The sequence below is a fragment of the Salvelinus fontinalis genome, chromosome 10 (genome assembly GCF_029448725.1).
Source record: "Salvelinus fontinalis isolate EN_2023a chromosome 10, ASM2944872v1, whole genome shotgun sequence".
Lineage (NCBI taxonomy): Eukaryota > Metazoa > Chordata > Actinopteri > Salmoniformes > Salmonidae > Salvelinus > Salvelinus fontinalis.
Window position 1 is genome coordinate 36,166,548 of NC_074674.1, and position 26,280 is coordinate 36,192,827.

A 26,280-nucleotide genomic window follows, 5' to 3' on the forward strand; every position below is an offset into this window, starting at 1 on the left:
GAATGTCCGTACTGTGAGACACCTAAGACAGCACTTCAGGGAGACAGGACAGACAGCTGATCGTCCTCGCAGTGGCAGACCACGTGTAACAACACCTGCACAGGATCGGTACATCCGAACATCACACCTGCGGGACAGGTACAGGATGGCAACAAAAACTTCCCGAGTTACACCAGGAACGCACAATCCCTCCATCAGTGCTCAGACTGTCCGCAATAGGCTGAGAGAGGCTGGACTGAGGGCTTGTAGGCCTGTTGTAAGGCAGGTCCTCACCAGACATCACCGGCAACAACGTCGCATATGGGCACAAACCCACCGTCGCTGGACCAGACAAGACTGGCAAAAAGGTGCTCTTCACTGACCAGTGCGGTTTTGTCTCACCATGGGTGATGGTCGGATTCGCGTTTATCACAAAGGAATGAGCGTTACACCGAGGCCTGTACTCTGAAGTAGGATCGATTTGGAGGTGGAGGGTCCATCATGGTCTGAGGCATTGTGTCACAGCATCATGTAAGACAGGAAGGTCAGTATTCTGCCATGGTCAGCGAAGAGCCCGGATCTCAATCCCATTGAGCACGTCAGGTACCTGTTGGATGCTAAGAAATTCTAGGGACAATTAGGAGGCCTGCGTCTTGTGACTGCAGTGTAGCGTGCGTGTAGCTATGTACGGAAGGACCAAATCAGAGAGATAAGTAGGAGCAAGTCCATGTAATGCTTTGTAGGTTAGCAATAAAACCTTGGAATCAGCCTTAGTCTTATCAGCAAGCCAGTGTAGAGAGGCTAGCACTGGAGTAATATGATCAAATATTTTAGCTCTAGTCAAGATTCTGGCAGCCGTATTTAGCACTAACTGAAGTTAATCTGGTGCTTTATCCAGTTAGCCGGAGAGTAGAGCATTGCAGGAGTCAAATCTAGAAGTGACAAAGCATGGATTAGCTTTTCTGCATCTTTTTTGCAGTTAGGGGGCTGCCATAATGCGGCAGGTAGCCTAGTGGTTAGAGCATTGGGCGAGTAACCGCAAAGTTGTGAGATTGAATCCCTGAGCTGACAAGGTAAGATTCTGGCAGTTAACCCACTGTTTCCCGGTAGGCAGTTATTGTAAATAAGAATTTGTTCTTAACTCACTGGCCTAGTTAAATAAAAATAAAAATAAATGCATACATACTTGTCACTACCCTGCCATAAACACAGACTGACAACTCAGTAAGCAGTGATTACTTTAGTGTAACTTGTCTATTGACATGTTTCTCAAGAGATAATGACAGTTAAAAGGAAAATAACCTGAAATTATTTTATATGATGTGGGGAAACAATTAAATTTAACATTTGAAAAGATAGCGAGAAAAGGAAGCTGGAAAACGATAGATGCAAGCCAAATTGGGGAAGGGACCCTGTGGGAAAAACCCAGGTGGAGCTATGTGCTTTGAAAAGAGACCAGAAAAACGCTATCGCTCAGCATACAGTAAGACAGAGAAAGAGAACAAAGAGAAAAGTGAGAAAAAGAGCCTCTGTGTGTGTGTGTGTGCGTGCGTGCGTGCATTCATGTGAGTGTGTGTGCCCATAAGTGTGTATGTGTGTGACCTATGTATCAGACAGAGACATTGGGATTTCCCCTTCTGCAGTCAGCAGCAGAGCTTGTTCCCTCCCTCCCTCATACTCACACCAAACATGCATCACTCTCTGCTCTGTGATGTCAGCAACAGGGGAGGGGCTTGCCTTATATGGATTTATTTGCACAATACCTCACTTCCTCAGCAGCTGCCATTTCTGTGCTGAGAGAGAGGGAAGGAGAGAGAGAGAGGTAGAGAGGTCTGCTGGGAAGGACGCAGTTGCAGCACTGGGAAGTATTGAGCAGCTGGAGGAAATATTTGTGAAGGGTTAGCTACTGGAGGAGGCTGCCCATGGCTCAGTCTGCTAACACTGTTGACCAGGATCTGGCCAGCAAGAGGCTACACTCGAGGTAGGAACCGACCCAAGGGGGAAGGGAGAGGGTTAGTGTGATGTGGATTCTTGGACGGTCAGCACAGCCTGTTCTTAGTGGGGGGAGGAGAGAGGAAAGACCGGGAAAGAGAAGCGACTCGGCTGAGAGACAAGGGCTACCGGCTCTCTGCCTGGCTGCCTAAGGAGGCGTTAGACAGGGGGAGCTAACCTAGACACAGCTCCCTGTGAGTAGGCTACAACTCTAGTCAAAGCTTCAGTCCCACGCCTCATTCCTGGCCTCAGTCCTGGATATCTTAGCCTGTCCTTTCCCAGACTAACATTGCTGCTGCTGTGGGCTCTAAGTGAATGTGCAGACTCGAAGGAGCCACATATGACCAGGACAAGAGTGGAGCTGGCTGGCTGAGATTGGGTTCACACACACACACACACACACACACACACACACACACACACACACACACACACACACACACACACACACACACACACACACACACACACACACACACACACACACACACACACACACACACACACACACACACGGTCAACAGAGCACACAGCTGCTCAGTAAAGTCTGTATTTGTGGTAGGTGGATTTGTATATGTAACAGTATGGCTGTCTAGGGAGGCATTACTTTTCCTTTGTCTTTGCATGCATTTCGAGACAGCTAAGCCCTTCTCTGTTCCTTCCCTGTGCTCTCTCTACTGCTGACTGTACTATATCAATTGTTTCCACACAGCTTTGAGGGTAAACATGATGTGCAGTTGAATTATAGACAGCACTGAGAGTATGACAGTGGAAAGAATGATGTCTAGGTTTTATTGTAGACTTGAATGTCCTGAGTTAATAATGGTTACACAAAGTGTGTGTGGAGATCAAAATCCCCTCTAGCAGTAACACCATGTTGGGTTGATTAGCTTAAAAAACGACACTGAGGACAAATCTGGATATACAGTACAAAGGATGACCACCGGACTTCAAATATGACCGGTGGGCCGTGTCAAATCACATTTTATTTGTCACAAAAATAAACTGCTGCTCTTTAATTATTTGTTTTATTTTATTTTAATTTCACCTTTATTTAACCAGGTAGGCCAGTTGAGAACAAGTTCTCATTTACAACTGCGACCTGGCCAAGATAAAGCAAAGATGTACGACAAAAACAACAACAGAGTTGCACATAAACAAACGTACAGTCAATAACACAAAAGAAAAGAAAAATGTAAAAATCTATGTACAGTGTGTGCAAATGTAGGGAGGTAGGCAATAAATAGACCATAGAGGTGAAAATAATTACAATTCAGCATTAATACTGGAGTGATAGATGTGCAGATGATGATGTGCAAGTAGAGATACTGGGGTGCAAAAGAACAAGAGGGTAAGTAATAATATGTGGATGATGAGGTAGTTGGGTGTGCTATTTACAGATTGGTTGTGTACAGGTACAGTGATCGGTAAGCTGCTCTGACAGCTGATGCTTAAAGTTAGAGAGGGAGATATAAGACTCCAGCTTCAGAGATTTTTGCAATTCGTTCCACTCATTGGCAGCGGAGAACTGTAAGGAAAGGTGGCCAAAGGAAGTGTTGGCTTTGGGGATGACCAGTGAAATATACCTGCTGGAGCGCGTGCTACGGGTGGGTGTTGCTATGGTGACCAGTGACCTGAGATAAGGCGGAGCTTTACCTAGCAAAGACTTATAGATAACCTGGAGCCAGTGGGTTTGGCAACGGATATGTAGTGAGGGCCAGCCAACGAGAGCATACAGGTCGCAGTGGTGGTTAGTATATGGGGCTTTGGTGCTAAAACGTATGGCACCGTGATAGACTACATCCAGTTTGCTGAGTAGAGTGTTGGGGGCTATTTTGTAAATGACATCGGCGAAGTCGAGGATCGGTAGGATAGTCAGTTTTACGAGGGTATGTTTGGCAGCATGAGTGAAGGAGGCTTTGTTGCGAAATGGGAAGCCGTTTCTAGATTTCATTTTGGATTGGAGATGCTTAATGTGAGTCTGGAAGGAGAGTTTACAGTCTAACCAGACACCCTAGGTATTTGTAGTTGTCCACATATTCTAGGTCAGAACTGTCCAGAGCAGTAAATAACAATAGTTGGGCTATATACAGGGGGTACCGGTACAGAGTCATTTGATTAGCTGTTCAGGAGTCTTATAGCTTGGGGGTAGAAGCTGTTTAGGAGCCTCTTGGACCTAGACTTGGCGCTCCGGTACCGCTTGCCGTGCGGTAACAGAGAGAACAGTCTATGACTAGGGTTGCTGGAGTCTTTGACAATTTTTAGGGACTTCCTCTGACACCACCTGGTATAGAGGTCCTGGATGGCAGGAAGCTTGGCCCCTGTGATGTACTGGGCCATACACACTACCGTCTAGTGCCTTGCGGTCGGAGGCCGAACAGTTGCCATACCAGGCAGTGATGCAACGCGTCAGGATGCTCTCAATGGTGCAGCTGTAGAACCTTTTGAGGATCTGAGGACCCATGCCAAGTATTTTCAGTCTCCTGAGGGGGAATAGGTTTCGTCGTGCCCTCTTCATGACTGTCTTGGTGTGCTTGGACCATGTTAGTTTTTTTGGTGATGTGGATGCCAAGGAACTTGAAGCTCTCAACAGCCCTGTCGATGAGAATGAGGGCGTCCTCGGTCCTCCTTTTCCTGTCGTCCACAATCCTCTCCTTTGTCTTGATCACATTTAGGGAGAGGTTGTTGTCTTTGCACCACACGGTCAGGTCTCTGACCTCCTCCCTATAGGCTGTCTCATCGTTGTCGGTGATCAGGCCTACCACTGTTGTGTCATCAGCAAACTTAATGATGGTGTTGGAGTTGTGCCTGGCCGTGCAGTCAATTTTTGCTTGTAAGCAGGAATCAGGAGGATAGAGTTATGGTCAGCTTTGCCAAATGGAGGGAGAACTTTGTACGTGTCTCTGTGTGTGGAGTTAGTGGTCAAATTTTTTTTCTCTCTGGTTGCACATTTAGCTGATAGAAATGAGGTAAAACCGATTTAAGTTTCCCTGTATTAAAGTCCCCGGCCACTAGGAGCGCCACCTCTGGATGAGCATTTTCCTGTTTGCTTATGGCGGAATATAGCTCAATGAGTGTGGATTTAGTGCCAGCCTCTGTCTGTGGTGGTATGTAGACGGCTACGAAAAATACAGATGAACTCTTTATGTAGATAGTGTGGTCTACAGCTTATCATGAGATACTCTACCTCAGGCGATTAAAACCCTGAAACTTCCTTAGATATTGTGCACCAGCTATTGCTTACAAATATGCGTAGGCACTCGCCTCGTGTCTTACCAAGGCTGGTGTTCTGTCCTGTCGATAGAGTGTATAACCCATCAGATGTATCTTCTTAATGTTGTTGTTCAGCCACGACTCGGTGAAACATAAAATATTACAGTTTTTAATGTCCCGTTGGTAGGATATACAGTTGAAGTCGGAAGTTTACATACACTTAGGTTGTAGTTCATTAAAACTTGTTTTTCAACCACTCCACAAATGTCTTGTTAACAAACTATGATTTTGGCAAGTTTTGCATCTACTTTGTGCATGACACAAGTCATTTCTCCAACAATTGTTTACAGACAGATTATTTCACTTATAATTCACTGTATCACAAGTCCAGTGGGTCAGAAGTTTACATACACTAAGTTGACTGTGCCTTTAAACAGCTTGGAAAATTCCAGAAAATGATGTTATGGCTTTAGAAGCTTCTGATAGGATAATTGACATCATTTGAGTCAATTGGAGGTGTACCTGTGGATGTAATTCAAGGCCTACCCTCAAACTCAGTGCCTCTTTGCTTGACATCATGGGAAAATCAAAAGATATCAGCCAAGACCTCAGAACCCAAAAAATTGTAGACCTCCACAATTCTGGTTCATCCTTGGGAGCAATTTCCAAACGCCTGAAGGTACTACGTTCATCTGTACAAACAATAGTACTTCAGTATAAACACCATGGGACCACGCAGCCGTCATACCGTTCAGGAAGGAGACGCGTTCTGTGTCCTACAAATTAACATACTTTGGTGCGAAAAGTGCAAATCAATGCCAGAACGACAGCAAAGGACCTTGTGAAGATGCTGGAGGAAACAGGTATAAAAGTATCTATATCCACAGTAAAACGAGTCCTTTATCGACATAACCTGAATTGCAGCTCAGCAAGAAAGAAGCCACTGCTCCAAAACCGCCATAAAAAAGTCAGACTACGGTTTGCAACTGCACATGGGGACAAAGATCGTACTTTTTGGAGTAATGTCCTCTGGTCTGATGAAACAAAAATAGAACTGTTTGGCCATAATGACTATTGTTTTGTTTGGAGGAGAAAGGGGGAGGCTTGCAAGCCGAAGAACACCACCCCAACTGTGAAGCACGTGGGTGGCAGCATCATGTTGTGGGGGTGCTTTGCTGCAGGAGGGACTGGTGCACTTCACAAAATAGATGGCATCATGAGGAAAGAAAATGATGTGGATATATTGAAGCAACATCTCAAGACATCAGTCAGGAAGTTAAAGCTTGGTCGCAAATGGGTCTTCCAAATGGACAATGACCCCAACCATACTTCCAAAGTTGGCTTAAGGACAACAAAGTCAAGGTATTTCACAAAGCCCTGACCTCAATCCTATAGAAAATGTGTGGGCAGAACTGAAAAAGCATGTGTGAGCAAGGAGGCCTACAAACCTGACTCAGTTATACCAGCTCTGTCAGGAGGATTTGGCCAAAATTCCCCCAACTTATTGTGGGAAGCTTGTGGAAGGCTACCCGAAACATTTGACCCAAGTTAAACAATTTATTGGCAATGCTACCTAATACTAAACAACTTTACTAAATAAAATGCATTTTTATTCCCACACCATTATTACAGAGAATTTGACAAATTATGCCACCCTCTGCCTATTTGCTTCAGTCAATAATCGACTCAGTTTACCTCCATCAAAATGCATACAAAATGAATCCCAAACTTTACTAATAAACTTTTCCAAACAAGTCAAACAACGTTTTTAATCAAACCTTAGGTATCCTAATACGCAAATAAACTATACAATTTAAGACGGAGAATAGTATGTTCATTACCAGAGATAAATAAGAAAGAACACGCTTTCCTCCACACGCTTAGAAACACTACAGCCAAAATGGGAGCCACCTAGAAAAACAACAATTTCTGGGTCATTTTTCCAAAAACCAGCCTGAAACTCTTTCTAAAGACTGTTGACATCTAGTGGAAGCCCTAGGAACTGCAATTTGGGAGGACTTGGGCTTATAATTATAGTACTAGCCATTGAAAACAGGGGTAAGTTGATTTTTTTTTTTTTTTTTTGGGGGGGTGGGGTTGTTTGTCCTCGGGGTTTTGCCTGCCATATCAGTTCTGTTATACTCACAGACATAGTTGTAACAGTTTTAGAAACTTTAGAGTGTTTTCTATATAAATCTACCAATTATATGCATATCCTAGCTTCTGGGCCTGAGTGACAGGCAGTTTACTTTGGGCACGCTTTTCATCCGGACGTGAAAATACCGCCCCCTATCCCAAAGAAGTTTAGACAAAAAAAAGCTCTTTAACTGACTAGTTTTTCAAAGAATTGTACACAATTTGTGGTCTTGTAGGAAGCAATCACTCCCCTATTACTGATGACAAAAAGATCTATAACTGGGCTAATAACTCACTAACTAGTTTAGGATATGAGCAAAATGTGCACGCGTGGCTACATGCAGCTCTTGCTTTGATACCAGAACAAGCGCATCTACTCAGGACCACAGCTGTAAGCACAGTCCAGTTCAAGGTAAATGGCATAGATCCATATATGGCAATGGTCTATTTGCATATAGGCCTACTGCAGCTCTGATTGGTTATTCCGCACCGGTCTGTGTAGAGTACGGGCTGAGTTGTGTGCAATAGAATCCAACTCCAAAGCATTCTGCCTATAGCAAAATCTCTTGCATATTTTGTTTTGTTTCGGTATGTTGCGTTGAAAGTGGCTTATATTGTGTTGATCCGATCACAATGGCACAGTAAAGGGAAACATTTGTAGTGTTAATTAACAGGGGGAACTCTTAAAAAGTTGAGTAAAATTCAATCTCGTGCTTCTCTCAGTGGGCTGATATTTCTGCACGGCAGTCTTGGAGCCATTGCTCGCCTGCGCGCAGCTTAGATGGAACATTGATTACAATGAGCAAATTGATCATGCTGTTTGTATGTGGCTGCTGTGAAAGATAATTGTTTTTGTGTGGTCAGGAGTGTATTCAATCAGCCGATTCTGTTGAAGAACGTTTCTTAAATGGAATCAAATGGATCCAATAGATACTCATGTTTGGAACAGTTGGACTAATGATTACACCCTAGATCAGCTAGAGGCAGGCAAGAGGGTGCAAAGCGTTATTGAATGTGTCACTGTCTGCCACCTTGATTACTATATATTTTCTCTCGACCTGTGCACCTACGTTGTAAACATCCATTCATAGGCAAGGTTGTAGCATCGTCATGATGGGTAGATGGGAAAATTACAGTATCATGTAGTAGACTAAACCTAATGATCTTACATTGAGCTGGGTGAATGGGAAAACTAATGACAGTCAATCAATATGCTGTAACAGAAATAAGACCATGCTCATATTTGTTTTTTAAATATAATCATCCTCATCTTAGACGACACGACTGCCACTGGTGTATGTGTGTATGTGTGTGTTTGTGAGTAACGGGACAAACACAGATGGGTCAATAGCAGGGTATTGTCTAGGGTGACTTTTTCATCACAAGCCAAACAAACCCTACCTCTCTTTCATCTGTCCATGTTGTCTATGTGGGTCTGATTGACAGGGCTCCATTCATATGCATTCAAGGCTTTGTGGGCAGTGTAGACACAACAATGCTGGAGTATGGAGAGGTACAACTCTAAAGAGGCGCTTCAGACCCTCTCGGTTTCCTAATAATAGAGTAGATGACTATTCATTAGTCCCAGAGTTAATGTTTGTGTTCCTACACAGAGCTGAAAAACTGTCTGGCACTCCATCTGTCCGTGATCAAGAGGTTTTCCTCTGTCAAAATATGAATGACAATTCTTTTTCCATTATCTATTGCATTCAATTGATGTAGATAGACTACAAGAGGATTCAGTTGACCTCTATATGGCCCTGTAATATCCTCAATCAAAGTGCGCCATAGCTTTTAGATCAGTCTGTTTTGAGAGGCATTGAAAATATGGCAAATTTCTATTGCTTTAATGTGATGTGGTATTGTTTTTTTGGTTACATTCCTTTAATCTTTATCCCATTTCCATGCACAGTAATATCTGTTGACACCATGTAATAATATGTAGTGAGAGAAAGAGTGAGAAGGAGAAAACAGGGATCAGCCAAAACTGAGACATGTAATGAGGAGAAAAAACATTGAAGAGTTTCACTTTGGTCACCCTGACAACCAGCCTTGCCTCTGTAATTATGGGTTGATTAATACTCGGAGCACAGAGCTCCTGAGCCAAGCAAGGATCCAGCAAAGAGAACAGTACATTATCATAACACCCAGAAACCTCTTAAAACCCATACATGCTAATAATGTAAGATATATTTCAGTGCATTTCTCTTGTTTCCTTACCACCTTTGTTTCTATTTGGCTTGTCTGTCTATGTTGCTCTCCCTCTCTCTCTGTCTCTCTCTGTTGGAAGATCAATGTTAGTCACACACATTTTTTTGTTAGGATTTGGCATGGCTTTCTCTCTCTCACTAGTTCAACTCAACTGTCACCTATGACTCTCTTGCCTCCTTTCCAGGGGAAAGGTCATGTAAAAATAACTCTGATTACGCAAACAAAACAAAGACTTATTCCATTTTTATTGGCACTATAATGCTCGACTACTGCTGGGGTGTGGAGATGGAGCACATAGATGAAGCATCTACCTGTTTAATTAGAAACAGTGTATATACATTATATATTCAAAACTATGTGGATACCCCTTCAAATGAGTGAATTTGGCTATTTCAGCCACACCCGTTGCTGACAGGTGTATACAATTGAGAACACAGCCATGCAATCTCCATAGACAAACATTGGCAGTAGAATGACCTTACTGAAGAGCCCAGTGACTTTCAACGTGGCATCGTCATAGGATGCCTTTCCAACAAGTCAGTGTGTCAAATTTCTGCCCTGCTAGAGCTGCCCTGGTCAATAATGGTCTGGGGCTGTTTTTTCCTGGTTCGAGCCAGTTCCAGTGAAGGGAAATCTTAACGCTACAGCATACAATGACATTCTAGACGATTCTGTGATTCCAACTTTGTGGCAACAGTTTGGGGAAGGCACTTTCCTGTTTCAGCATGACAATGCACAAAACGAGGTCCATACGGAAATGGTTTGTCGAGATCAGTGAAGAAGATCTTGACTGGCCTGCACAGAGCCCTGACGTCAACCCTATCAAACACCTTTGGGATGAATTGGAACACAGACTGCGAGCCAGGTCTAATCGCCCAACATCAGTGCCCACCCTCACCAATGCTCTTGTGGCTGAATGGAAGCAAGTCCCGGCAGCAATGTTCCAAGTGGAAAGGCTTTTATTTATTTTACCTTTATTTAACTAGGCAAGTCAGTTAAGAAGAAATTCTTATTTACAATGATGGCCTACCCCGGCCAAACCCTATCCCGGACGACGCTGAGACAATTGTGTGCCGCCCTATGGGACTCCCAATCACGGCCAGTTGTGATACAGCCTGGAATCGAACCAGGGTCGGTAGTGACGCCTCTAGGACTGAGATGCAGTGCCTTAGACCACTGTGCCACTCGGGAGCACTGTGGAAAGCCTTCCCAGAAGAGTGGAGGCTGTTATAGCAGCAAAGGGGGGACCAACTCCATATTAATGACCATGATTTCAGAATGAGATGTTAGACGAGCTGTTGTCCACATACTTTTGGTCATATAACTTGTCTTGAGCATACTGTAGATAGGACTTGTAAGATTCACAGCCAACATCTGGGAAGTTTATGCAGGGCAAGAGACATCCAAGTAACCATATTGTTTCTGGGAAAGAGGAGATCATTTGACCTCTGAATTTATAAATGTATTTTTAAGACCCCCCCCACACACACACACACAAATGTTTACACTACTGGGTCATTCAACGAAAATAGTGCCTTTTGCATCCTTTTGACATTATAAGTAGAAATTGTGCAGCAATTTTAAAAGCCTGTCATATTAAATGAGGTGCCCTTTAATATAGACCACATGGAGATTTCAATAAATCTGATTTTCTATATGAATAATGACTTGCTAAAATTTTCACCATAGTTGTAAAGCCCTAGTTATTGTATTGCTTTGACAAAGTAATTCCTGAAGATGAAATAAATAATAATCTGATTAGGGATTAATTTACATCTGAGTGTCATTTTAAGGTCAACCCTGTTACTTGAACTGAACTCTTGTTTTAATATAGGGAAAGTATTCCTTTTTAAAATGTCTTTCGAAAGGAACATTGAACATCTAATAGTCAAATAATATTGTGAAAGCAGGTGAGCTGGTACTACTCTTTTTGGCCATTTTCTGATGTTTTGTGGTGGGAAACTAAGTGGCTCGAGCATAACATGTCAACCCTGTTGACCATAGATAGACAGGCTAGAAATGTTTTAACAATTGCATTTTTTTTTTGTGACGCTTACATTCAATTGCCACTTCCTGTTGTACACAACAAGCTTCCATTCCCCCTGTCACAAGTGGATTCATGGCTGATTCAAGATGAAATCGTCAAACCTGTTACAGTCAACCCTGTTACTTTATTTGGTAATTAATTGTCCCCTTTTTTAATTGAATTTTACCTCTTGAGATGGGAACTTGTTTTTTATGACGTTGAATTTGTGCTCTTTATGACAATTTAAAACTTTTGTAAAATCGACTTCTCAAAAGGCACCGACTTGATGGAACAACCCTACTGCTTTGTGGCTCAGAGGCATGAGGGTGTTTTATGACACATGCTGTGTGATTATTGTTTGTCTGGAAGGTTTCTAAATTCAGTGGTTTAAGCTAACATCTCCCTCTGTGTGTGTGTGTGTTGTAATTTCCTTTTCCTCAACTATAATATAAAGTAATTCATGAAGACAGCCAATGTAAACATATATTTTTTTAATGACAAGAAACATGCTAAAATAACAAATTCCCTCCCTTTCCAGACTAAACCATAATTCCACTACCCATTTTAGCACACCGAATCACAATATCTGCAATAAGACCACATGACAGATTTTCTACTGGGATATTATGGCAACTCAGTATTGACTTAGTGTTACTATGCAGAGACCAACCGTCACTGAGGGAAAATATTATTATTCCTTTTAAAATACTATCTTTGGCCCTGAGTAACCATGGCACCCACTTTGATCCCACCAGAAACTAAATGTCCTTCTCTCTGGTGTACGTCTGGCATTTCTCTGGACCTCACTGGAGAGGATTTTATACTATTGGACTCTTTCAGAGTTTATCCTGGCTCAGATTGGGTCTGTGTTCAGTAACCAAACAGTGTGGAACGTTGCAGATAGAAATCCTATGAATAGAGCTGATGTGATTCCTTGTTCTAACAGAGAGGCGTGTTTTTCTTCTACATAACATACTGTATCTCTGTCTGAACGTAACAAAATGTTGCGTCCTGCTGAATGCACCCTTGGCTGCTTCAGTAACCTTACAGTGCAAATGACAATTCGGATATCAAATGCCTGGGTAAATATTAAACTAAACCTTGCCTGTGTTCATTTATAATATTTTTGTTAGCTCCCTCGGAACCCTCAGAGTCCTAACTCATTTTATGATCTGTTCTTCTCTGGAAAACATAATTCACATTTTTCCCCCTGTGCTGAATAAATGTTCAGGCCACACAGCAAAGCGCAAAGACCAATATATACAGTAACTACTGACATATGGTTTAATGAGTGTCCTCCTAGGTATGTTTATAACATCATTTGGCCTGAATGGTGACTGTCTGACTGATCTACAAATAATAATAATAAGTAGATCTTTAGGATGCAAGGTGATTTGTAGATCAGTTAGTCTTCAGTCACTACCTGGTAAGTCTACTTCCTGGTTGGCCTACTTGGTCGTAAGTCTCCAGGCTGTGTTTTCAGGGCTCTGACCTGTCTCTGACCATACGGTCAGTCAGTAGCACAATCGTCTCAGCACTCTCAGCTAATTGCCCTTCTCTCTTTAATCCCACTGGACTCCAATGCTAATGTGGCATCATTTGAGATTAGGCTAACTACAAGCATGAAAGGCTGTGGTAATGCAGTGTAGGTTGCAGTTTACGATTTTTAAAGAACGCAAACAAGAACAAAACCAAACTCTTGCCTTTTCACTGGCTACATTTTTAAACCGTGTTCCAGTAAGGTGGTGGTTAAGGGATGTTCAGAATTCTACCATTTTACTATCCAAGACAAAATAAGAAATTTAGCGCTACAACAGTAGCTAGCCTATGAAAAAGCTGGATTAAAAACATTGAGAGGAAACTGAGTGGTGTACTACGAATCTAGCTAGATGTACTCTGGCCTTTCTGAAGTTACCTATCTATAGCTTCACATTCCAGCTCAGGCTTCATCCATATTAGGAAGGTGGATATTGCTCGTCCGCCTGTCGCTAACTCTAGCAGGCTTGTAACTGCGTGTACATGTTAAACATGGCTAGTCGAACGCCAAACTCTTTCATTGAGACAATACTGAACCATCAATCTACGGCCGAGTCAGTGCCACATTGTTATTTTAGCTGAAATCAACATGAAAGAAAAGTTATCTCGCAAATTCAGGAAGCTATGGTGTGAAATAGGCTATTAGAAGTGCCGTCTGTCTTTTCTTTTATTAACTTATGTGTCGTTAAAGCCGTCTTTGGTGTGCATATCAATGCAGGAGCACCTTTTTCCCCCATTCCTATAGAGGAAATACTTGTATAAAGTCATACAAAAGTTTTACTGTGCGTGAAGTCCTGTCATTACTAAATGTGTACTGTGATAGGTATTTTAATGTTACTATTTTTTGTACACAAACATTTGATGAATGAAATATTTAAAGCTGCATTACGTAACTTTTTGGGGGACCCTACCAAATTCACATAGGAAATGTTAGTTATAGATCTGTCATTCTCATTGAAAGCAAGTCTAAGAAGCGGTATGCTTCCCAGTCTTAAGGTTTGTTGTCTTCAAACAGCTGAAAATACAATATTTTGGGTTATTGAAAAGAGGCTGCATAAATTCACAGCGGTTTAGATGGTACAATGATTCTCTATACTAAACATTGCTTATTTTGTCACAAACTGAAAATAGGCAAAACGTTTGAATTTGAGCAACCATGAAATGCGCGAGCGATTTCTGCATATTGCACCTTTTAATCAGTTGTCTTCCTCAAATGAAGGGGATGATGACGCAATATTTGCAATAGGGAGGGAATCTTATTTCATTGGTCATCAACTTGCGGCTCAGACACTTCATTCTGGCTAAGTGGAGTTAGCCTGCCCTGAAGGAGGTTAGTTCTGAAAGATTCATTGCCATAGAAATGTACCTGGCTAAAAGCTAACTACTATTGTGTCACTGGCTATCCTGAGTTGAACTCAGTTGACCAAAGTTAGCTTGCTAACTCCTTAAACCAGATTTGTAGTACACCACTCAGACCTTTTGAGAGGGAGCCCATCCGCCTATGGCTGGCTAAGCATAGCCATCAAGGTCAAACAATTGTCAGGTCAGTTTTAAGTGCACAGGGTTTCCCTCTCCCTCTGATCTTGACCACCAGCCATGAGAGCCCAAAGATCAAAGACGAGGCTCTGGGGTGTGGACATGGAGCTAATAGAGAGACACTGGCCTGGTAGAAACCGTAACCTAGCCTACCCAGAAGCCAGCGCTGTGATCAGACACTCAGGTCACTGCCCCTTTGTGATCACAAGACAGCAGGAGTGCTCAACCCCAAAGGCCCAGCTGTCTGTGATGATTTGGTAATTCATTGATCTATTTCCATCATTTGTTGGCTTAGGGCCTGAGACTGTGGACCCCTATGTCACAGTGTACCAAAGGTTTTAAACCCGTTTTTGCATTTTCACTTATGTTTCTTCTTCTAAAAGGAACAAAAGGATATATGAAAGTTGAATGTAGATTTCTCTCTAATCCTCTTCAGACTATAGGGGCTAAAGGATCCATCTAAGCTAAGACTTCTTAGCCCTCTTACCCAATTCTAACCCAGTAACCCTGGGAGACCAACAGCCAGTGTGTCCTGTTTTCTCTTCGAGGCCTGTACTTCTCTCTCTGTTTCTCTTTGCCAATCAAATGAGAACTGGTAATATAACTCAGGCTCTTAACTCATCAAAAGCACCCTAATGCAAGAAATAGAGAAGCCAAAAATATAATGCCAAATATTCCAGATTTAATGGGATCAAAACCAATTGTGTACTGACTGCAATTTGTTTCGGATTTGTAAACCTGTGTTTATCTTTAGTAAAGATATCAAGGTTATGGGTGTGTGTTGGGGGAATGCAATCAAACTTTCTCCAAATATATTATTCCCCATGTCACCTCCCTGCTTTTCACCTTCTACCCCTGGGGCTGGTCAGTGTCCCAGACCTTGTGCTGTGGGCCTGTTAGAATATATGTCAGGGTCAGCAGATAGCTGGATTAGACCAGACTGCCTGGATCGCTGTGCCTCCTCCACAGAGGAGCTGCAGGTCATTGGATTAAGGTTCGGATTAGATTCTCTCACTCACTCACTCACTCACTGGGGGAATTGGTTCTGCTGAGACGCTGGTGTCACACTGTCGTCACACACTGTCACCCAGGATCCTCGCTCCAAGACACTTCCTCTTCTCTCAGTGTGGCTCAGCAGAAATAGATTACAGCACTCAGTCACTCAGTGCTGGTTGAGAGATGGACCATAAAATACTACCTAGGCAGGACAACACTATACAGTCATTTACTGACTCACCTGTTAACCTGCCTCTAACAGTGCTTCTGTAAGATTTGTGGGATTTTACTTTTGTGGATATCCATATACATCTGCGGCATTGAAAGGAGGAACTTTGTGCTTTGTTAGGAGTTTATGGCTTCAAATTTGAAGGTATTTTTGGGATCCTTGTCATTGTTCGGATCGCTTCAGAGGTTCATCATTAGTTATTGGGCAGCATTTGGGGACACCTGAAGAACAGATGTTATCCTTGGCTTTAAAGCGTGCATAGTATCTCCAATGGTTTTCTGTACAAGTGGTCTGGCTGCACTGTTGCTGACATTGGTGTATTCGACTACTGGAATAATCAATTAAATCTGACGTGGCTGTTGGACATCTGCTTGTATATTGACTTATCGGGAACACAGAAAGCCATCTCAAACCATTTTTTTGTGTGTGTGTGTCCCCTGGTTGGAGCAGAGTATTGCTATGTTTTTCTCCTGGATTCTCTAGCAGAACTCGAGGGTAGTGCATTTGTGACATTTTGCATTCACGTTCACCTCCACCCTAAAGTTTCATCTCACAACACATACCCCTTAGGCTAAGGAGGGCCTTTCAGTGCCTTAAGTTGACCTGGTACCCCATGTCGTCTGACTCTTGCCATCTCACCGGGGCCCAGAGAGCTGTGTGCAGGCTGGTCCACCGGGGCCCCAGACCGCGGGCCCTGCTGAGGCCCATAAGGCTGGAGCTGGGGGTGTATGTGGAGAAGACCCGCACTAAACAGAAACACAGGTATTGGTGTCCTGCCGACAGCAGGCTCAGACGTAGCACTTTATTTCACTGTACTATTATGCTATTTCCTCAAGATATAGCGTAGATGCTGACTGCTACTGTATAGGTTGGCTACCTATTTTTTAGTAATTCCATTTCTAACCTATTTGGGACAAATCAGTGTCAGGTGGTGCATAAGTCATACATCTTACAGAACTTAATTAACAAGTTGTTTATGCCAATCAATCCCTTGGAAATTGATGCAAAGGAGTAGTGTTTTGGTAATAATACCACGTTATTTATAAGTAAATAGCAGCGAAGTGGTGTACTGTCAAATAAAAAGCTACTAATCATATTTACATCTAGATTAAACTGTGGGGCTAATCTACACTCAACTCTACAGTGAGCTGGCTGAAGAAGCAGTGTCATGTCTTTTGCGTTTTTAACGATAACATAACAGAATCTACATTGGCTGGTATTTTAATTTCAGTTGCTTTCATCGTACTGTAGCAATGATTTTCAGATGACTGTGGGGGAAGGTCTTGGAATGGACTCAGGAATGAGGCTTGCTGAGCGATTATGCCAGATTTCTGTGGAATGGACTTCAGACCACGGGTGCTAAAAGAATGAAGTAGAATTTGTTTTCCTTGAAAAAAAGTCTGTCACTGCGCTGTATAATCATATTAGGCTTTAGGCATTGTTGAAAAGGCAGTGGAAGTAAGATATATTGAACTTTACAAATATTTTGGACAGTTTTGTACGGCAAAAACTGTTATGAAATCAAGAATGAGGCATATTATGTAACAATTGCAACTAAACTAAAGCATTCTGGAGGGTGAGAGGGAGTGGAGTGATTGTGTACATCAGCGCCTTGTGACCTGGCTCTACAGCAGTTATGTCTGGTGTATACTGTAATTCTAAAGAGAATAGATGTATTATATTGACTAAACCCAGAATCTTCATAATTGTACTCTTGGGCTTCATGTTGCTGAGTGATATTTAGCTTGGACAAAAAGACAGTGTTTGATTGGGCAAGGAAATCCTCTGTAAACTTCTCCAAGGAGCATGTTCATTGGACATGAGATTTTGTGTGTAGTGACATGAATGCACTCTCCTTCCTTATTGTCAGTGTGGAGATGAGGTGTTTCCTATTGTTTCACTCTAATCACTCCCACTGAAGCATTTAAGACCTGCATCATTATGTGTAACCTTTATTTAACTTTGCAAGTCAGTTAAGAACAAATTCTTATTTACAATGACGGCCTACCGGGGAGCAGTGGGTTAACTGCCTTGTTCAGGGGCAGAACGACAGCTCGGGGATTCGATCCAGCAACCTTTCGGTTACTGGACAAACGCTCTAACCACTAGGCTACCTGCCGCCCACAGCCTGACTGAAATAGAGTGTGTGGGCCAAACAGCTCTGGGAGGATGAGACACTCCTTCTCAATGCAGGGAAGGAAAGATGTCAGTTATCTTTACCATATAAACTGGACTTTAAACAGTAGCGTTATGGAAAGATAGACATGCGATAAAGGAGCTGAAAGGACAATGTCTCCAAGGTGCTCATGTCAGAGTGACAGTGATTGCTCTGACACTCTTGCTGTGGTAACTGCACAGTGACATGCATTCAGACACTGTTGCCATGGAGACATTTCGGGAATAAACTTTTCATTGTCATAAACCAAGTTTCCATCCACAGTTTTTATGCGAGTAAAGTCATACAGTTAAAAAAAAATCATGACATCTGTGATGGAAACAGGTCGTATTGCTACAATTTTATAAATGCAGACAGATCAGTTGTTTGACATGGTGATATCTTTTTGTGTCGTTTAAATTTTATTTATTTCACCTTTATGTAAATCAGGTAGGCTAGTTGAGAACAAGTTCTCATTTGCAACTGCGACCTGGCCAAGATAAAGCATAGCAATTCGACACATACAACAACACAGAGTTACACATGGAATATACAAAACATACAGTCAATAATACAGTAGAACAAAAGAAAACAAAAAGTCTATATACAGTGAGTGCAAATGAGGTAAGATAAGGGAGGTAAGGCAATAAAATAGGCCATGGTGGCGAAGTAATTACAATATAGCAATTAAACACTGGAATGGTTGATGTGCAGAAGATGAATGTGTAAGTAGAGATACTGGGGTGCAAAGGAGCAAGATAAATAAATAAATACAGAATGGGGTTGAGGTAGGTAGATAGATGGGCTGTTTACAGATGGGCTATGTACAGGTGCAGTGATCTGTGAGCTGCTCTGACAGCTGGTGCTTAAAGCTAGTGAGGGAGATATGAGTCTCCAGCTTCAGAGATTTTTGCAGTTCGTTTCAGTCATTGGCAGCAGAGAACTGGAAGGGAAGTCGACCAAAGGAGGAATTGGCTTTGGGGGTGACCAGTGAGATATACCTGCTGGAGCGCGTGCTGCTATGGTGACCAGTGAGCTGAGATAAGGCGGGGATTTACCTAGCAGAGACTTGTAGATAACCTGTAGCCAGTGGGTTTGGCGACGAGTATGAAGCGAGGGCCAACCAACGAGAGCGTACAGGTCGCAATGGTGGGTAGTGTATGGGGCTTTGGTGACAAAATGGATGGCACTGTGATAGACTGCATCCAATTTGTTGAGTAGAGTGTTGGAGGCTATTTTATAGATGACATCACCGAAGTCGAGGATCAGTAGGATGGTCAGTTTTACGAGGGTATGTTTGGCAGCATGAGTGAAGGATGCTTTGTTGCGATATAGGAAGCCGATTCTAGATTTAATTTTGGATTGGAGATGGTTAATGTGAGTCTGGAAGGAGAGTTTATAGTCTAACCAGACACTTAGGTAGTTGTCCACGTATTCTAAGTCAGAGCTGTCCAGAGTAGTGATGCTGGACGGGCGAGCAGGTGCGGGTAATGATCGGTTGAATAGCATGCATTTAGTTTTACTTGCGTTTAAGAGCAGTTGGAGGCCACGGAAGGAGAGTTGTATGGCATTGAAGCTCATCTGGAGGTTAGTTAACACAGTGTCCAAAGAGGGGCCAGAAGTATACAGAATGGTGTCGTCTGCGTAGAGGTGTATCAGAGAATCACCAGCAGCAAGAGCAACATCATTGATGTATACAGAGAAGAGAGTCGGCCCGAGGATTGAACTCTGTGGCACCCCCATAGAGACTGCCAGAGATCCGGACAACAGGCCCTCCGATTTGACACACTGAACTCTATCAGAGAAGTAGTTGGTAAACCAGGCGAGGCAATCATTTGAGAAACCAAGGCTGTCGAGTCTGCCAATAAGAATGTGGTGATTGACAGAGTCGAAAGCCTTGGCCAGGTCGATGAATAGGGCTGCACAGTAATGTCTCTTATCGATGGCGGTTATGATGTTGTTTAGGATCTTGAGCGTGGCTGAGGTGCACCCATGACCAGCTCTGAAACCAGATTGCATAGCGGAGAAGGTACGGTGGGATTCGAAGTGGTCGGTAATCTGTTTGTTAACCTGTTTGGCGTGCAAGCCCGACGTCGGTACACTTATGACAACAGCCAGCTGAAAGTGCAGGGCGCGAAATTCAAAAGTTTTTTTTTTTTTTTAAATATTTAACTTTCACACATTAACAAGTCCAAGACACCAGATGAAAGGTACACATCTTGTGAATCAAGCCAAAATGTCCGATTTTTAAAATGTTTTACAGGGAAGACACAATATGTAAATCTATTAGCTAACCACGTTAACAAAAGACACCACTATTTTTACTCCATCAGTTTTTTACTCCATCAGTAGCTATCACAAATTCAACCAAATAAAGATATAAATAGCCACTAACCAAGAAACAACTTCATCAGATGACAGTCTGATAACATATTTATTGTATAGCATATGTTTTGTTAGAAAAATCTGCATATTTCAGGTATAAATCATAGTTTACATTGCAGCTACAGTCAGAAATTGCACCGAAAGCAGACAGAAAAATTACAGACACCAACGCCAAATAACTAAATACTCATCATAAAACATTTCTGAAAAATACATAGTGTACAGCAATTGAAAGACAGGCATCTTGTGATTCCAGACAATATTTCCGATTTATCAAGTGTTTTACAGCGAAAACACAATATAGCGTTATATTAGCTTATCACAATAGCAAACATTACAACAGCATTGATTCAAGGCAAAAATAGCTATAACGTATAAACCACCAAAATATATTAATTGTTTCACTAACCTTCTCAGAATTCTTCAGATGACAGTCCTGTAACATCATATTACACAATGCATATAGAGTTTGTTCGAAAATGTGCATATTTAGCGGCACAAATCGTGCTTATACAATGAGAACAGTGTCCATAACGTCAAGCAATCTGTCCGGCGCCATCTTGTAAAGGCACCTTTTCTTATCGAAAACTATTCATAAACTTGACTAAAAAAATACAGGTTGGACAGCAATTGAGAGACAAATTAGTTCTTAATGCAATCGCTGAATTGCATTTTTAAAATTAACCTTACTGCGCAATACAGGCTGCGATAACGCAAGGCTACACTGCAGGAAATGGCGTCTTATGCATTTTACATTTTTCAACAGAACAATGAATTATCAGCATAAATAGTTCTTACTTTTCGATGAACTCCCATCAGAATCTTGGGAAATGTGTCCTTTGTCCAAAATAATCATTGCTAGGTTGGAGAACGTCGTCTTCAACGTTGCAATTAGCAGTAAACAATAGCCACGTGGGCCAGAGATACCCAACTTCCTACAACGTCACGAAAATAAATACCCGAAAATCGCAATATACTGACATAAATTGATATAATTCGGTTTAAAATAACAACATTACGATGTCTTCAACACCTATATTGAATAAAAACAGAGCCGGATATATCTAGGAGCTAATACGGGAGCTTCTAAAATGACATGCCAAGACCCTCCCTGCGTCAGACGAAGAGTGGAAAGATGGGACACTTCGGTTCCAAGCAATTTATAACCTTTGGGAACTACGTAGAAACTCCATTTCAACTCTCACTATTCGCTGACACCCAGTGGAAGGCGTATGCAGTGCATCTCAACCAATAGAGGACAGGCAAATTAATACACAGGTCTCAGAACAGCCAGCAAAATTCTGCATTCTGACATACACATAGGAAAATTGCTCTAAGTCCAGTTCTGTTTCACCCACAGATATAATTCAAACGGTTTTAGAAACTAGAGAGTGTTTTCTATCCAATAGTAATAATAATATGCATATTGTATGAGCAAGAATTGAGTACGAGGCCTTTTTGAAATGGGCACCTTTTATCTGGCTACTCAATACTGCCCCTTGAGCCCAAAGAGGTTAACTGGTAAAATATATTATGTGGGACATGGTGGTGGAAACACCTATGTGCAAGTATTGATATAATAACCATCATATCGAAGTAAATTTGGAGCCACGTGATGGTGTAATGTGTGGTCCTTCCACGATGACTCAGGAAACCATGCAGTTTATTAGGCTACAAATTAAATAAGTTATGATGAACTTAGCGGGTTGGTGAAAGTTCACGGTGATATTGATGTTCCTTTCGAATAAATATTGAGGGTCTTATTCTGGTAACATGATGATTGATGCTTGACTGCCTTATCCATTATCCTACCCGCACTATATCTATTAGCTGTTGGCCAGAGCACAAGCGCTAAGACCAGAGTGGGCACATTTGCTATTTAACACAAGTTTGTGACAAAAGTATTAGTGGAGTTGAAAATGCAATAGAAACACATTGATCTTTAGGTTTTTATTTGCTACATGAAAAGGTAAGTGAAAAAGTAAATTTTGTGTGCACTACGTCATCACGCACGGACTTCTATCCGTTTGGTGGAAACAACATGGGCCGTTTTCTTTATATGGAATTTAGAATATTCATGAGACGTTTTCTTCATATGGATTTTAGAATATTCACATACATTTTTCGCCAATTGGATGGAAACCTAGCTACTGTGACAGAGTTTTCGGACACCATTGCCATGGTAACGCCAGAGGCACACTGTTTCGGACTTGCTATAATACGGATGTTATTTCTCACTTTCTCTCTGTGTATTCAGGATGGAGGCTTCGTGTCTGGAGTTGGCGCTGGATGGAGAGCGGCTGTGTAAGGCGGGGGACTTTAAAGGTGGGACAGCGTTTTTTGAGGCGTCTGTGCAGGTGGGAACAGAAGACCTGAAGACCCTCAGTGCCATCTACAGCCAGCTGGGCAATGCCTACTTCTACCTGAAGGAATACGGCAAGGCCCTGGAGTACCACAGACACGACCTCACTCTGGCCAGGTGAGGCCACGGAATACCAGGAAACATCATGTCTGATCATGGATTCAAATTGTAGTTGAAGGATTTCAACCAATGGTATTAACATGTTTAAAAGATAAATTGTATAGACTGCAATGAATGTATATTTATACTGAAGTCATTCATAAAGCATAAGAGAGTAAACAGTTATCATTCATTGCACACTGTGCAGAGTGTACTCCTGTCACCCTGCTAGAAAAATATAAGGGTTTGATACTGTTAATGTTGATGAGAGACCCCCTTGGTATTTAACTCAGATGGCTAAGCCTGTCCTGTGGAGAGGGGTGCAGTTGGTAGCCTGGTAGGGGGGTGATTACAAAGCCAGGGGGCTGCTGCCTTGATAAATTACAATAACAGCAGGACAACTGGAACCCTGTCCTAGGAAGGAAGCTACCTCTCAAACAGTTAGATCATCAAATCAATAAAGCTAATATTATAACATTATTGTAATAATTATATATGCCATTTAGCAGATGCCTTTGTCCAAAGCAATTTACAGTCATGCGTGCATAAATGTTTCATATGGGTGGTCCCAGCGGGAATCAAACCCACAATATTGGCATTGCAAGCGCCATGCACCTCTAGCTGTGTTATTGTACTGACAATGACCGCAATGGATTTGGCAAGACAGCATAAGCAGATCTGGATCTCAGGCTATGTATGACTGATAATGAGATACGGTCTCTATTCTCAGGACAATAGGGGACAGGATAGGGGAAGGGAAAGCCAGCGGTAACCTTGGAAACACGCTGAAGGTTTTGGGGCGCTTCGACGAGGCGGCAGTGTGCTGTCAGAGACACCTGGACATCTCTCAAGAGCAAGGGGACAAGGTTGCGTACACACACACGCACACACCGACATCCCATGGATTGGAGGATTGCACCTGTTTAGTACCTTTCACCAGATTTTTGAGGAACAGCCTGTTGTATGGAAAATAACTATTGAGTGTGGTCCATGCTATTTTAGTTGAAACATTTCTTAATGCCTTCCAATGTCTCTATTTGTATTCTAAAGTCGCTCATTTCTTTCTCCCTTTTCCCTTTGTTTCTGACCAGGTGGGAGAGGCCAGGGCTCTGTATAATATAGGGAACGTGTTCCATGCCAAGGGAAAGCAGCGGTTATGGGGCTGCACCCAGGACCCTGGGGACCTCCCACCAGACGTCAGAGATACACTGCAAAGGGCTACTGGCTTCTACGAGTGAGTGTTATGCTGTATACAAGTGCAAATGTGACAGACCGCCTCGAATTGGTCTTTTGTAGCAAAACTTGAAAGTGTTTTTTACATTGGATAAAAGTAGAGACTCCGAGATAAAAAATTGTATATCATACACGGCAGTTGAAGAACAAATGGAAAAGTAATTCTGCTTTGAAAGTTGATAAACTTGTAACCCCACTTTTGAGAAAATGTCCCTTTAATGTTTGGGACACCTACTGTAGAACTCTTCTTTGTCTACACCCATTCAACATAGTTCACACTCTCTTAAGCCTTAGCCCCACCCATCTCTTCAAGGATTCACATGTGAGGACCTGTGCTGAATAGTGAGTATGGTAGTGTACAACCAAAGATTTCAAGACTAAAGGCATTATACTACTTCTATTGACATGTCTGTGTACAGTTGAGGCAGTGACATCATGAACATTCTATAGTCATTCAATATCAAACTCGTCATTGTCGTTATGAAATAATCATTTTTTGTATAAACACAAAAAAGACAGGCTGAATGACATCAGCAGCATCGGAGTCCAAAATAGCACAACTGGTGCATAATAACACCAATAAACCAATCCTTTTAAAAATGGAGTATTTGTCAATCTAGCAAACCAGGCAACTAAAAGCAACTTTCTAAACAATGTTTTTGGTTTGTTTCTAGTAAACGGTACAGTGAAATGGTTACTTGCATAGTAGAGTATTTCCAACTCATAATGTTAACACCCTGCATGAATTTACAGATAGATAAAGCTAACCAACTAGCTAGGTTCAATGTTAGCTAGCTAGCTAACATTAGGCTATAACTAGAAATGCAAATAGCTGTGAGAAATGAATAACATTTATACACAGATCATACACGTAACGTTAGCAAGTGAGCCAGACGGCCAGCTAGCCATGCCAGCTAACGTTAGCTAGCTAGCTAACAGTACGCTGTAACTTGGAATAAAAATAACTTTCTGACAAAATTAGAAACTTATAATACCTGAAAATGTAGCTAGCTAGACTCTTACCCGTATCAATAGATGAACGCTTCTCCCTCTCTCTCACGGATGTCATGGTTGCCCTTTAAGATGTATAAAAAACCTGTTGGGATTACAACAGCCTTCTGTGTTCTCTTTTCGACTCCCTCCGCATTTGCAATCAGAAGCCATCATTTTCTCCATCTTGTTAGCTATCATACTCTGATTCCACCGGGCATTCCACTGATTTCAAAACTCGGTCCTCCAGGAAGTGAAGAGCCTTAACAACACTAGTGCAGTTCTTCGTGATCTCTTTAAAAAAAATGCTACTTTAGAAAGGATTACCTACACATACTAAGCAGCTCATGTTATAGACAGACGTGTGCTACATGGCAGACCAATCCGTACTCATCTCTCACATGTCTAGCCCATCCATTATCTCAGCCAATCATGGCTAGTGGGAAGGTTCCTGCCCTTTTCCGTGGATAAACCAACTAGGCTCGTAATTTAACAAGTTTATTTGTATTTACAGATGGCATACACATTTGTTTTCTAGGCACATGAATGTTCACATCTTCCAGAAGGCATTTGTGCTAAATGTTTTTAAAAAAGTATGTTCAAATGCCTCTCCTGTGAAGTAGGGATGAGCGACATATGCCTAGTTTCCTGAAATGAGTCACAAATGAACACATACATACTCTATATATATATATATATATATATATATATATATATATATATATATATATATATATATATATATATATATATAGACACACAATACCTATATCCCACTGGGCTATTAGCACATTCAAAATCCTTCTCTGTGGGCAATTAAGACTACTTTAATCCGTCTGTGAAGGAGAGGGATAAAAGTGAATTGCCTTTACAGTTTAAAAGCAATTACTGTAGTACACAATCCCTTGTGGACACACACTGAGATGCTTCCTCGGGCCTTTTGTTTGGTATGGCAACATGGTGACAGGCCAGTTGTCTATGTCAAAGCTTTCATAACTACTGATATACTGTAGGCTGCTGTAAACATTGTGTAACCAGGAGGTACAAAATATACAGTGCCTTCAGAAAGTATTCATACCCCTTGATTTATTCCACGTTTTGTTGTGTTAAAGCCTGAATTCAAAATTGTTTAAATATTATTATTTTCTCTCCCATCTACACTAAATATTTTTGAAAATAAAATGTTTTTATTTTTGAAAATA

At 41.9% G+C, this 26,280-nt stretch overlaps 1 protein-coding gene across 1 annotated transcript in view; it reads left to right on the forward strand.

Moving 5' to 3' along the window:
- The first annotated feature begins 1,747 nt into the window (after nucleotides 1-1,747).
- Nucleotides 1,748-26,280, forward strand: part of LOC129864117 (G-protein-signaling modulator 1-like) — a 63,439-nt gene continuing 38,906 nt past the window's right edge. Inside the window, exons 1-4 of the mRNA XM_055936732.1 lie at nucleotides 1,748-1,960; nucleotides 22,652-22,873; nucleotides 23,586-23,721; nucleotides 23,947-24,089. Of these exons, the coding sequence (XP_055792707.1) occupies nucleotides 1,902-1,960; nucleotides 22,652-22,873; nucleotides 23,586-23,721; nucleotides 23,947-24,089 (560 nt within the window). The 5' untranslated portion in view covers nucleotides 1,748-1,901. The remainder of the gene's footprint in view (nucleotides 1,961-22,651; nucleotides 22,874-23,585; nucleotides 23,722-23,946; nucleotides 24,090-26,280) is intronic.